The 11,173-nt window shown below is 55.3% G+C and overlaps 3 protein-coding genes across 7 annotated transcripts; 1 reads left to right on the top strand and 2 right to left on the bottom strand.

The window, feature by feature from the left end:
• The first annotated feature begins 132 nt into the window (after positions 1-132).
• On the top strand, positions 133-4,524 carry TM7SF2 (transmembrane 7 superfamily member 2). 3 transcript variants are annotated; one of them, XM_025445821.3, is made up of 10 exons: positions 133-339; positions 713-909; positions 1,021-1,075; positions 1,477-1,626; positions 1,706-1,809; positions 3,002-3,121; positions 3,209-3,377; positions 3,608-3,688; positions 3,773-3,895; positions 4,170-4,524. In XM_025445821.3, exons 1-10 carry the CDS (start codon positions 288-290, stop codon positions 4,328-4,330), a joined length of 1,212 nt encoding a protein of 403 aa, XP_025301606.1. In that variant the 5' UTR covers positions 133-287; the 3' UTR covers positions 4,331-4,524. The 3 variants fall into 3 exon arrangements, with proteins under 3 accessions (XP_025301606.1, XP_025301605.1, XP_035557566.1); XM_025445820.3 differs by having other exon boundaries at positions 1,432-1,626; XM_035701673.2 differs by lacking the exon at positions 1,477-1,626.
• A 144-nt stretch (positions 4,525-4,668) lies between these two features.
• On the bottom strand, positions 4,669-6,019 carry ZNHIT2 (zinc finger HIT-type containing 2). The gene has a single exon (XM_025445822.3). The coding sequence runs from the start codon at positions 5,903-5,905 to the stop codon at positions 4,712-4,714; it is 1,194 nt and encodes a 397-aa protein (XP_025301607.2). The 5' UTR covers positions 5,906-6,019; the 3' UTR covers positions 4,669-4,711.
• A 3,536-nt stretch (positions 6,020-9,555) lies between these two features.
• Positions 9,556-11,142, bottom strand: FAU (FAU ubiquitin like and ribosomal protein S30 fusion). 3 transcript variants are annotated; one of them, XM_049096947.1, is made up of 5 exons: positions 11,047-11,142; positions 10,689-10,784; positions 10,439-10,573; positions 9,954-10,009; positions 9,556-9,729 (listed from the first exon to the last, which is right to left on the bottom strand). In XM_049096947.1, the coding sequence occupies exons 2-5, from the start codon at positions 10,774-10,776 to the stop codon at positions 9,604-9,606; spliced, it is 405 nt and encodes a 134-aa protein (XP_048952904.1). In that variant the 5' UTR covers positions 10,777-10,784; positions 11,047-11,142; the 3' UTR covers positions 9,556-9,603. The 3 variants fall into 3 exon arrangements, with proteins under 3 accessions (XP_048952904.1, XP_048952903.1, XP_025301620.1); XM_049096946.1 differs by having other exon boundaries at positions 9,950-10,009; positions 10,439-10,583; positions 10,702-10,784; positions 11,047-11,098; XM_025445835.3 differs by having other exon boundaries at positions 10,439-10,583; positions 10,702-10,784; positions 11,047-11,098.
• Positions 11,143-11,173: the final 31 nt, after the last annotated feature.

Genomic DNA, 11,173 nt, shown 5'->3' with positions numbered 1-11,173 from the left:
CTCCCAGGGGCGGGGCTTGCTGGGGTTGAGGTTGTGAGGAGGCTCCCGAGGTGCCTGCGTCAGGCCCACCCCCCAGAGCCGATTGGCTGGATTGCTGGGCCCATGATGGGCCGGGGGTGGGTCCACTTAGAGATCTCCGGATCGAGTGGGTAGTAGTCTGAGCTCAGACCGAGCAGGTTCCAGTGCTGGTCTGATCCGCATCACCAAGCTCGTGTCCCGGGGGATGAGGTGGACTGTGTTTCTTTGACCGACTGTTGTGTACCCCCACCCCCGGTGGAGCGGAAACCATGGCCTCTCCTCAGGGATCCCGGGCTCCGCTGGAATTCGGGGGACCCCTGGGTAATGGGGAGAGGGTGGAATCTGGGGTCAGGCTCAGCGAAGGCGGGTGAACCGCAGGCGGCGGGGGTGGGGAGGGATACTGAGGAGCAGGATCTGAGAATGGAAGCCTGTGAATGGTCTCCCGAGGCCGAGAGATCGGGGGTGAGGCGGGAGGCGCTGAGTGGAGGATTGTACCGAGAGCAGCAGGAAGGTCTTTGGGGGAGCGTGGAGGCGGGGGCCAGGATGGAAGTCCGGGCAGGGACTGAGGGCGGAGACCGGGACATGGAGGGCAGGGGGAACGCCGAAGGGGCCCTGGAGACCACGGGGCGCCTGGTGAGGGGTTCGGAGGGCAGTTGCGGAGCGGACGCCCGATGCGATCGTCCCCGGCCCCCAGGCGCGGCGGCGCTGATGCTGCTGCTCCCTGCCACCATGTTCCACCTGCTCTTGGTGGTCCGCTCGGGCCCCGCGCGCCTCCTGGGCCCACCCCCCTACCTGCCGGGACTCCAAGTGCTGTGGAGCCCGAGGATGCTACTGCTGTGGCTCACCTGGCTCGGCCTGCAAGCGGCTCTCTACCTATTGCCTGCGCGCAAGGTGCAGACTCGGCTCGCGGGGCTCGCGGGCTCGGGGGGAGCAGGCCGAGGGAGGCGGCTCCGCCAGACGAAGACACTTTCACCCCTTATCGGACCCCCTTTGTGCCTGCAGGTTGCTGAGGGACAGGAACTGAAGGACAAGAGTCGTCTGCTCTATCCCATTAACGGTGCTTGGGGGGATGGATCCTTTCGCTGGAGTCGTGGCTGGGGGTGGAGGTCTGGGCCCAGTGGAGATTAGCCCCCAACCCCAAGCTCCGTTAGATGCCTATTTTACGCTATGTGCCCAGGGTAGCCTTGGGGGATCTCACTTTCCCTCTTCACATCTTTTGTTTCTACATCCCTACCCACAGCATTTACTACTACTCTATGCACCAGAACAGTGGTGACCCACTGAAAGCCAAGGGCAAGATCCTTGACCTCCCTGGGCTTTGGACTGTGTGTGTTATGGAGGGGGGTGCAGTGGAGTGGAAGGGCAGAGGTGTAGGGACGCAGCCCCCAGGACTCATTGTGTACTGCAATTCAGGCTTCCAGGCCCTGATGCTGACAGCCCTGTTGGTGGGCTTGGCAGTGTTGGCAGGTCTGCCTCTGGGGGCGCTCCCCGAAATGCTCCTGCCCTTGGCATTTGCGGCCACCTTCACCACCTTCATTTTCAGCCTCTTTCTCTATCTGAAGGCCCTGGTGGCCCCTGCCTCGGCCCTGGCACCTGGGGGGAACTCAGGTGAGAGGGGTTCCAGGAGGGTGCAGACAGGAGTAGATGGGGGTGCTCGCTTGAATCTTCAGCCTCCATTATTCTCCAGGCAATCCCATTTACGACTTCTTCCTGGGACGGGAGCTCAACCCGCGCGTCTGGTCCTTTGACTTCAAATATTTCTGTGAACTGCGGCCTGGCCTCATCGGCTGGGTATGCTGGGCATGGCTACATGGGCCAGAAGGAGGGGGGTGGGATGAGTAAGTAGTGCTTGGGCAGGGCACTATTGCACAGATGTAAACCATTAATCATTCATTCATCCGACAAATATTTGTTGAGTCCACTCTGTGCCCTGGGCACTGCTCTAGGTACAAGGAGACAAAAGAGAAAAAAGTTACAGGAAAGCATAGTAAAAAAAAAATCTGTTCTCAACCTACTTTCTATTGGGAAAGATAGACAAAAATAAAATATATATAGCATGGCAGGGGATGCTAAGTGCTAGGAAGAAAAAGTATGGAGGGAGTTAGGTGAACAGGTGCAACTTTAAATAAATCAGCTCAAAATCTATTTTGAGGACAGGAGAGCTCATGCTATGCTGCCCGCTCGTTCTAGCAGTGCAGAACCTGAGACAGATCACTGGGCATAGCAAGCTGTCCATCACTAGTGGCCTTGATGTCATGCCAACTGTGGTTTTGGGTTAACACCACCCAGGCTGGACTGTGGTCAAGATTTCCCAAGGGTCTCTTGGGCAAGGTGCTCATGTCATCCTAGAAACTAGAGGTGAGAGGAGCCAAGTATCCACCATGGATCTGCATCCTGGCCTCTGAGGTGATTTCCCCATGTGTGAAATGGGATCAGACCTTCCTGTGAAGGTTCTTGTGAGGATCAGAAGTGGTCGTATTAATGACAGCACCAAACCCACTGATATCAGAATGGAGGCTGGCCTCTGGCTAATCATGAGTATGTGCTGGACACATCATGTTTCGTGCTGCCCATGCATCATGTCAATGAGTCCTCAGCTCTGTGATGCAGGTCCATGATTATTTTCATTTCCCACATGGGATGGGGGAAAAGTGTCTTTGGAGAGGGTAAGCTACTTGCCGAAGTGGCAGAGCTGAGATTTAAGACCAGGTCTGTTTTCATCCTCAAGCCTAAAATGTCCAGTGGCTTTCTATGTTGCTCTCCCCAAAGGAACATTACTGGACAAGGCAAGAGCCAACAGGAGGTTGCACCTCTGGAAGCATCTGTTGGTCTTTGTACAGGGGCTGGATCCATTCAATAAAGGGCCCAGGACTTGGTGACTGAGAACCAAGACAGATAAGCCACTGCCCCATCTAGGTGCTGCCACCTCTGTGGAGATAGGCTGGGGACAGACTGCCCTGTCCTCCCTCTCCCACAACCCCAGGTCCTCATCAACCTGGCCATGCTGATGCAGGAAGCAGAACTTCGGGGGAGTCCCTCACTGGCCATGTGGCTGGTCAATGGCTTCCAGCTACTCTATGTGGGTGATGCTCTCTGGCATGAGGTGAGGCTGGATGGGGTGAAGAGGCAGGGAGGGTGTTTGAGGACCTCATGGGGACTAAGCTAGTGTTTCTGGGTCTCATCCCTGCAGGAAGCTGTTCTCACCACCATGGACATCACACATGATGGGTTTGGCTTCATGCTGGCCTTTGGGGACCTAGCCTGGGTACCCTTCACTTACAGCCTGCAGGCCCAATTCCTGCTGCACCACCCACAGCCCCTGGGGTTGCCTGTGGCCTCAGTCATCTGCCTCATCAATGGTCAGTCATGAAGGGGCTCCTACCCCTTTCATTCATTCATGTTGTTTATTCAGTACCCGGTAGGTACTAAGCCTCAGGCATTTCCTTAAGAAGGGGTGGAGGTGTGTGGGGGGCGGGGAGGACTGGGTCCTGGGTCTCCAGGCCAACTGAATCTGGGCTGTGGGTGGATGGTCAGTCAGGTAGTAGGCTAAAAACCTTAACCCTGACCACTTGTTCACGCTTTCCCTTAGCTGTTGGTTACTACATCTTCCGAGGAGCTAATTCCCAGAAGAACACCTTCCGAAAGAATCCTTCTGACCCCAGAGTGGCTGGTGAGCTGGGTTTCTAGGGTGCTACGAGGTGGTGCAGCAGGGCTTCCTACAGGTTCCCTCATCCCATTACCTGTCTTTCCTCAGACCTTGAGACCATCCCCACAGCCACCGGGCGACAGCTGCTGGTGTCTGGGTGGTGGGGTATGGTCCGCCATCCCAACTACCTTGGAGACCTCATCATGGCTCTGGCCTGGTCCTTGCCTTGTGGTGAGTGGCATGGGTGGGCACAGAACAGGGACCACGTCAGGGACAGAGGTGGTGATCACAGGATGCTCAGTCTGGGTGTGGAATGGAGAACAGGGATACACCCTAGTAGAGGGAGCAGTCAGGAGGCTGGGAATGGACTGCGTAGCTGTGCCAGCACCTTGCTGCAGAGCCTGGACCTTTCACCACAGCCCCAATGTCCTATGAGCCATTAGATGTGGAAGTCTTTGTGAACTGGAGGGGCTGCTGAGCGATCACAGCCTCTACTTCCCCACAGGAGTGTCTCACCTGCTACCCTACTTCTACCTCCTCTACTTCACGGCACTACTGGTACACCGTGAGGCTCGGGATGAGCAGCAGTGCCTGCAGAAGTATGGCCTGGCCTGGCATGAATACTGTCGGCGTGTGCCTTACCGAATCCTGCCCTACATCTACTGAAGCAGCTCCACTCACCCCAGACTGGGGCATGTGCACTCAGCACCAGGAGACTGGACTCCTACCCTGCTCCAAGCTCCAACAAGCAGGGATGAACAGCCCGGGAGAGGTGCTCTGGAGCAAGGAGAAATGAAGCCAGTGCCCAAAAATGGAGTGGAGGGGCTGTTCTTTCTCCTTGGATAAACATCTAGAAACCATGGTACCACTTCCCTCCCTTTCTGGGGCCAGGGCGTTTAAAACTTTCTAGGTAAGCTCTGATCCAGGAAAAGCTGAAGTGGTCTATGGGCCCAAGAGTCTGGGGGTGGGGTGGGCAAGAGCTGTTCCTCAGAAACAGGCACTGCTGACAGGGAAGACCAGCTTTATTAATGACAAAGAGATCCCAGTTCAGCCAGGGAGCTCCTCAATGAGAATTCTTGGAGCAGGTGGCAGGGGTCCTCCCCAAAGCTGCTCCAACTCCTCGGTGAGGGCTACCACCTCCTCGGCCGCCACAGCATGGGCTCGATGGGCCCTTGTACAATCTAGAGCCAGGGATGTGAGGGCCGCCTCATTTTCATTGCTCCAAGCCAGCAGGAACTGGCACTTCTTCCGCGCCCGATAGAGGCGATCTCGCTCTTCCGTAGCCACAGCTTGCTTCCGGGCCTGGCTCAGGGTCTGTGCCAGGTGCCCCAGGGCTGCCAGCGTGTAGCCTTTCCGGTTGGCGGGGCTTTCACCCATCAGGATGCGGGCGGCTTCGCGCATGGCACCCCGTGTGCCCAGGGGCCCAGGCGGATGCTCGCCCGCTTCCAGCACCTGGGCTGCGGCCTGCAGGGCTTCCTCAGCAGAGGCGAAGACCTGCTGCGCACCCAGGGCTCCGGAAACGCCGAGCAGTGTGGCACAGAAGTCAGAGAGCAGTGCTTCGTCGCCGCCGTGATACAAGACGAGAGTGTGCGCATAGGCGAACAGCACGTTGGGCAGCTGGAAGCGCACGAGCGGCGAGGCCCGGCCGCGGCTCAGACTGGCCAGCACGGGGATCCGGGTGGGCACGGCGGGCGCGCAGGCCTCGGGAGGGTCTTCGAGAAACGGCTCAGCGGCGGCCTCCTTCACGGGTTCCGGGGGCGTCCTCGCGGGGGTGGGCTCCAGCTCCGCAGGGTCACGGTCCGCAGCATCACCCACCTCCTCCAGAAGCCGCGGCCCAGCCCCGCGGCCCCACCACCACGGCCTCCATGGGGGCAGCAGCCGCCCGGCCTCGCCACGATTCAGCAGCCGCTCGAAGGCCACCTTCTCTGCCGGGGCCAGTAGCTCCCAGAGTCTGGAGGGCCCGCCTGGCGCCGGGCCAGGCCTCAGGCCTGCGTCCTCGGGGTCGTCCTCGGTCTCGCGTTGCCGACGCAGCCGGCGTAGGGCGCTGGCCAGACGGCTGGGCGAGGCGCTGCGGCCGCGAAGCTCTCCCAGCACCTGGTCCCGGTAGAAGTCTTCGGCGCAGGTGCCATGCGCCCGGTAGCAGCGCAGGGAGCAGTAGGGCACATTACAGCGAGGACAGGTGTAGCGCGCGGGCTGGGCCTCCCCGGCCGGGCAAAAACCGCACGGCCCGGCCGGCTCCATGGCAACGGGCGCCCCGCGCCGCTTACGAACGCTCTCAGGCCGCGCGGGGCAACTTCCGGCGCTAACCGGCTACTTCCGCCTCCGGGCAAGGCCGACGGGGCGTGGTCAAAGCCCCCGAGGACTCTCGGCAACTTCCGCCCCTGCTCGGTGGCCAAGCCCCACCCCTCTATCTAGTAGCGCTCGAGCCGGCGCCGGCGTGGGTCGAGGGGGCTGGTGCGCAGCCGGAGCTCCGCTGGTGCCCGCCCGCCCCCCAGTGGCTCCTTTTTGAGCGCTATAAAACGCCCTTGGGGAGTCGATCTTCGTGAGGCCCTACTCGGGCCACTAATTGCGCAGGGCCCTGGGGAAGGAGGCGTGTTGAGCTGAGGGGCAGCCGTTCTCCTACGGGACAGAGACCAGTAAAGCGAGATGTAGAAATAGGGTGAATATGGACTACGTGGCCGAGACTCTGTTTTTGGAGGTGTTTCCCCTCTTGAGAAGAAAGAACAGGTAACTGAGCTCCTGTTTGGTTTCCCCTCCAAATCCATGGTTCATCCGACCTTTATTTTTTTTAAAGATGTTATTTATTTATTTGTTTGTTTATTTATTTATTTATGAGAGACAGATACGGGGGGGGCGGGGGAGAAGCAGGCTCCATGCAGGGAGCCCGACGTGGGACTAGATCCCGGGTCTCCAGGATCACGCCCTGGGCTGAAGGCGGCGCTAAACCGCTGAGCCAGCCCGGCTGCCCCGGTTCATCCGACTTTTAGTACCGAATCCATGCTATGTGCCAAAACACGAGGAGCAGAGATGGGATCCCTCGCCTGATGGAACTTCGTTTGAGGCCTTGATCCATGGCACCCGGGGAAGTGAGCTCTGGTTCTTTAGTCCCTCACATCTAGTCCTGTGGAGGCCGAGAAAATTAGGGCCATTCAAGTTTAACATTGGCACAAGTACAGCCATTGCACCTTGGGCAGCCATCTCAGGCCACTGTGACCAGGTACTGAACTCTACCCCAGCTACAGAAAAAAACCACAAAGCATGCCCTTATCAGAATAAGGAAGCAAGGGATCCCTGGGTGGCGCAGCGGTTTGGCGCCTGCCTTTGGCCCAGGGCGCGATCCTGGAGACCCGGGATTGAATCCCACGTCGGGCTCCCGGTGCATGGGGCCTGCTTCTCGCTCTGCCTGTGTCTCTGCCTCTCTCTCTCTCTCTCTGATGACTATCATAAATACATAAAAATTAAAAAAAAAAAAAAGAATAAGGAAGCAAGAGCTTGTGAGACCTCTTTACTGGAGATTCTCACACCCCCACCCTTACTGAAACCCCCCCCCTTACCCCTAGACCAGCCCATAGAAACCCAGCTGTAACCCACCTCAGGGTCCAAGTCCCTGCTTCACTGTGTCAGGTATACTTGGACCCAAGCTCAAGCTTGTTAATAAACCCTTATGTGCTTGCATCCGTGTCAGCTCCTTGGTGGTTTTCTCGGATTCACAATCTTGGGCACAACAGTCCCATCCCAGTAAGTTCGACCTTCATAATACCTTGTCGTTATTTCTACATGGATCATCTATTTATCAAGATCTGGATGGAGATCCCTGGGTGGCACAGCGGTTTAGCGCCTGCCTTTGGCCCAGGGCACGATCCTGGAGACCCAGGATCGAATCCCACGTTGGGCTCCCGGTGCTTGGAGCCTGCTTCTCCCTCTGCCTAGGTCTCTGCCTCTCTCTCTCTCTCTGTGACTATCATAAATAAATAAAAGTTAAAAAAAAAAAAAAGATCTGGATGGATTTGATGACCTTCAAGTCCCTTCATTTTCTACATCCCCATTACCAGTCTCAGCTACTAGTCCCTTAACTGGCTCCCTTTCTTGCCAGCTGTTCAGAAAAATCAGCCACAAATTGGATCACCAGTCAGATCACATGATCACATCAGGCCCTGGCTTAAACCCTTCCCTGTACTTGGTAACTCTTCATTGCACTTGGACTCAGACCTGAACTCCTCCTCTCCATGTCTGATGAACCACACAGCTCTGCACACAGTCCCCTGGGCTGGACCTCTTCCATTATCTGATAGGTTTCAGGCCTCATACACCCCAGATTCAGAGGCCTTCCCTAGGATGTCTGTCCAACTCCACAGTCCCTTTCATTGTACCACCATTAATATTTCAATCTTTTTTTTTTTTTTAATTCACGACATAGAGAGGCAGAGAGACAGGCAGAGGGAGAAGCAGGCTCCATGCAGGGAACCGGATGTGGGACTTAACCCCGGGTCTCCAGGATCAAACCCCAGGCTGAAGGCAGCGCTAAACTGCTGGGCCACTGGGGCTGCCCACCAGGTCTCTTTTTAAAAAGATTACTAGAGATAAAAATAGGCTATATGTTTGCACATTTGCTAGCTGGAGGATTCTGAATCTAAGCCCTTCATATCTTTTATTCTTCACAGCAACTCTCAAGCTGTGATGGCAGAAATCAAGTAAGTTGTTTAAGGTCAGAAAATCAGAAGGAAGGATTCAAATTCAAGGCAGTCCAAGCCCGGATCTAAGGTGTTTACTTATGTTACACTGTATTTCAAGAATCAGCAGCATAAAAAATTTAGCAAAATGAGAGGAGATCCATGTTACTAGGGGAACCTCACGAGTCCCAGAGAATTCCACTCCCAGAACACTCAACTAACCAACCCACCATCCTAAGCTGTGATTAGGTTAAGGAAGCTAGCTAGTCAGGTGGAGGTACAAACAAGCTTAGTGTTAACATAATCAGGCAGGCAACATTCTAGAGACTACTTTTAGGCAACAGGCTTGAGCAATGGAAGCCCGGATAAGGTAGAAGGGCCCATAGTGACCACCGGGCCAAAATAGGCCCATTAGCAATCCACATCACCATAGCCCTAGCTGACCAATGAGCTGCTTACAAGGGATAGCTACTAAAAGTTCCACACATTCCCCTAACTCCACCCCTCTCCCTTAACTACAGGCCATCCCACTACCTCCTGGCAGAAAGTCTCTCCTCTGACGCCACCACCCAGGGATCCCCCCCCCTCCAGAGTATTCAACCTGTGTATTTCTTTTGTTCTGCCCTAGGCAAACTCTTTTAGGGCTGGCACTGGCCTCTACCCAATAGGGTTGGCCCACACTTTCCCAAATAGGTACAGACTAGATCCCTGCCCTGGACTCCATTAAAGTCATAGCTGGTCTCAAGTTCAGGAAAGGTCAGATTAGCCTTCCCTGATAGGTCTTTTTACTCAAACTCCTCTACTGATGTCTTCATAATCCTCCTGAGAATTGTTAGTCTGTTTAAAGAACAAGAACAGGGTGCCTGGGCAGCTCAGTTGTTTAAACGTCTTACTCTGGGTTTCAGCTCAGATCTTGAGATGGAACTGTGTCCAACCCCATGCTCAGATGGGGGTCTGCTTTTAGATTTTCTTCCTCTGCCCCTCCCTCAAGTAAATATATCTTTAAGTTACTATCTTTGGATTACCAATTCTCATGGTAAGCCTTTTCTTATGGAGTTTATCATTTCTTCTCCATCCTAGCCAAGAGCCCCTGCATCTTCCAACTTGACAGTGGCAAGAATTAAGATTCAGGCCTCAATGTTCTAATGAACACACCAGCCCTAGAAACCGTGTATCTGTGTATCTTCCTGAGGCTCTGCGTGTGAAGATGAAACAATGAGATGACTGAACCAAGTGGCTTTATTGGGGAGAGCCAGGATTACAACGGACTTAAGAGTTGGCATTGGGGCCCTTCTTCTTGCCAAAGGTGGGCACAACATTGACAAAGCGTCGGTTGTACTGCATTCGTCGCTTGGCTCGGCCTGTCTTCTTCTTCTTTTTCTCCTGTTTGGCCACCTGGGAAAAGGGAGGGATGATCAAACCTTGGCTGACCTTTCATGCATTCCCTCAGTCTTAATTCTAGAGGGAGAAGACAGACAGAGGAAAGACCAAAGGTCTTGCTTGGCTTAGCTTTGATTTAAAACAAAATGCATAAAAACCCCTCACAAATAAACAAAACACAACAACAACAACAACAACAAAACCCAAAGTCTAAACACCCCGCTAATACTTTCACCTACCTTGGGAGTCTGCCCTCTTACTTTCCCAGCACGGGCCAGGGAACCATGGACTTTACCTGGGGTGGGAACAGTCAAAGGACAGTTAGGAGTGCAAGAAGGACCCGCCCGGCAGAATCCTTTCTTCCTCAACTCAAGTCTTTAAAGAAACCAGACCAACAAGGAATGAGAACAAAGTTGTAGAGATATAACCTCTGGCCGAGAGTGTTTTCTATGGTACATTCCAAGGTTTCAGTTCAGGATCTTCAAGCCCCTGACTTTAAACACAAGAAGTGAAAAACACTTCCAGGAATCTAGTCTGACTTGATTTTTGTGAGAAAACAGGGTAAGTAACTGAAATAAAACTACACTCTGGCTCAGTCTCCCAAGGACCTCTCAATGAGGGAGGTAAACAGGAAGAACCACCCTGAGTTGAGGATACTGAACTCCACACTCCACACTCATTATGGGCTTACAAACATTTCCAAGGACTATGCTCCCCAACTCACCTCCAAGCATGCGGCCGGCTACCTCCAGGGTGGTCAGAGCCTCCACTCCACACTGACCTAGGGTAGCCTCATCCTCTAGAGGCGAGCCTGCCAGGAGCAGGACTTGATCTTCCGGGGCGATGCCCTCCAGCGAGGCTACATGAGCCTACGGGGAAAAATAGGACTCATCGGCGATCCCGCGGGGGGCGAGACTGAAGAACTCAGGAAGGCTTCTTCATCGTCCCCCCAGAGGGCGATGCCCGGGAAGCACCACGCAGCCTTACCTTGATTTGGGCGACCGTCTCCTGGCCGGTCACCTCGAGGGTGTGTAGCTCCTGGGCGCGGACAAAGAGCTGCATGTCGGCGACTGAAGAAGGAAAGGCTTGTAAGAGACGAACGCTCTGGCAGAGAAGGGGTTGGGGGAAGGTGGCAGGCAGGGACCGATCGCGCTGGGATGTAGGTGGTCGCGGGATCTCACGTGGATAAGGCCGGGCCTGCCAGTGAGGTCGGCTGAGGACCGGAAGCTGACTCTCAAAGCAGATCCTCTCCCTCTATTTTCACCGCGCTCTCTGACCTCGCGGCCGACCTGGTATTAAGCCCTACAGATCCAGCAACGGCCGAAATATTACCTGAACCGCGGACACCGCAACAGCTACCGCGAAGATGGAGTCGAGAAAGAGGAAGGGGCAAGGGCGCGTACGTCCTCACCGTCTGCTGCGTGCCACGTCACTGTGGAGCGACCGCTAGGGCCTTAGG

The sequence above is a fragment of the Canis lupus genome, chromosome 18, assembly GCF_003254725.2.
Source record: "Canis lupus dingo isolate Sandy chromosome 18, ASM325472v2, whole genome shotgun sequence".
Classification (NCBI taxonomy): Eukaryota; Metazoa; Chordata; class Mammalia; order Carnivora; family Canidae; genus Canis; species Canis lupus.
Note: the sequence above shows the minus strand (reverse complement) of the source record. Positions and strands in the feature narration are given on the sequence as shown.

Coding starts and splice junctions, on each gene's coding strand:
- TM7SF2 (XM_025445820.3), top strand. CDS start 288: ATGGCCTCTCCTCAGGGATCCCGGGCTCCGCTGGAATTCGGGGGACCC. Junction 1,810..3,001: donor GGCCTGGCCTCATCGGCTGG/GTATGCTGGGCA, acceptor CCACAACCCCAG/GTCCTCATCAACCTGGCCAT. Junction 3,689..3,772: donor TTCTGACCCCAGAGTGGCTG/GTGAGCTGGGTT, acceptor GTCTTTCCTCAG/ACCTTGAGACCATCCCCACA.
- ZNHIT2 (XM_025445822.3), bottom strand. CDS start 5,905: ATGGAGCCGGCCGGGCCGTGCGGTTTTTGCCCGGCCGGGGAGGCCCAG.
- FAU (XM_049096946.1), bottom strand. CDS start 10,776: ATGCAGCTCTTTGTCCGCGCCCAGGAGCTACACACCCTCGAGGTGACC. Junction 10,584..10,701: donor AGACGGTCGCCCAAATCAAG/GTAAGGCTGCGT, acceptor TTTTCCCCGTAG/GCTCATGTAGCCTCGCTGGA. Junction 10,010..10,438: donor AGCCGGCCGCATGCTTGGAG/GTGAGTTGGGGA, acceptor TTCCCACCCCAG/GTAAAGTCCATGGTTCCCTG.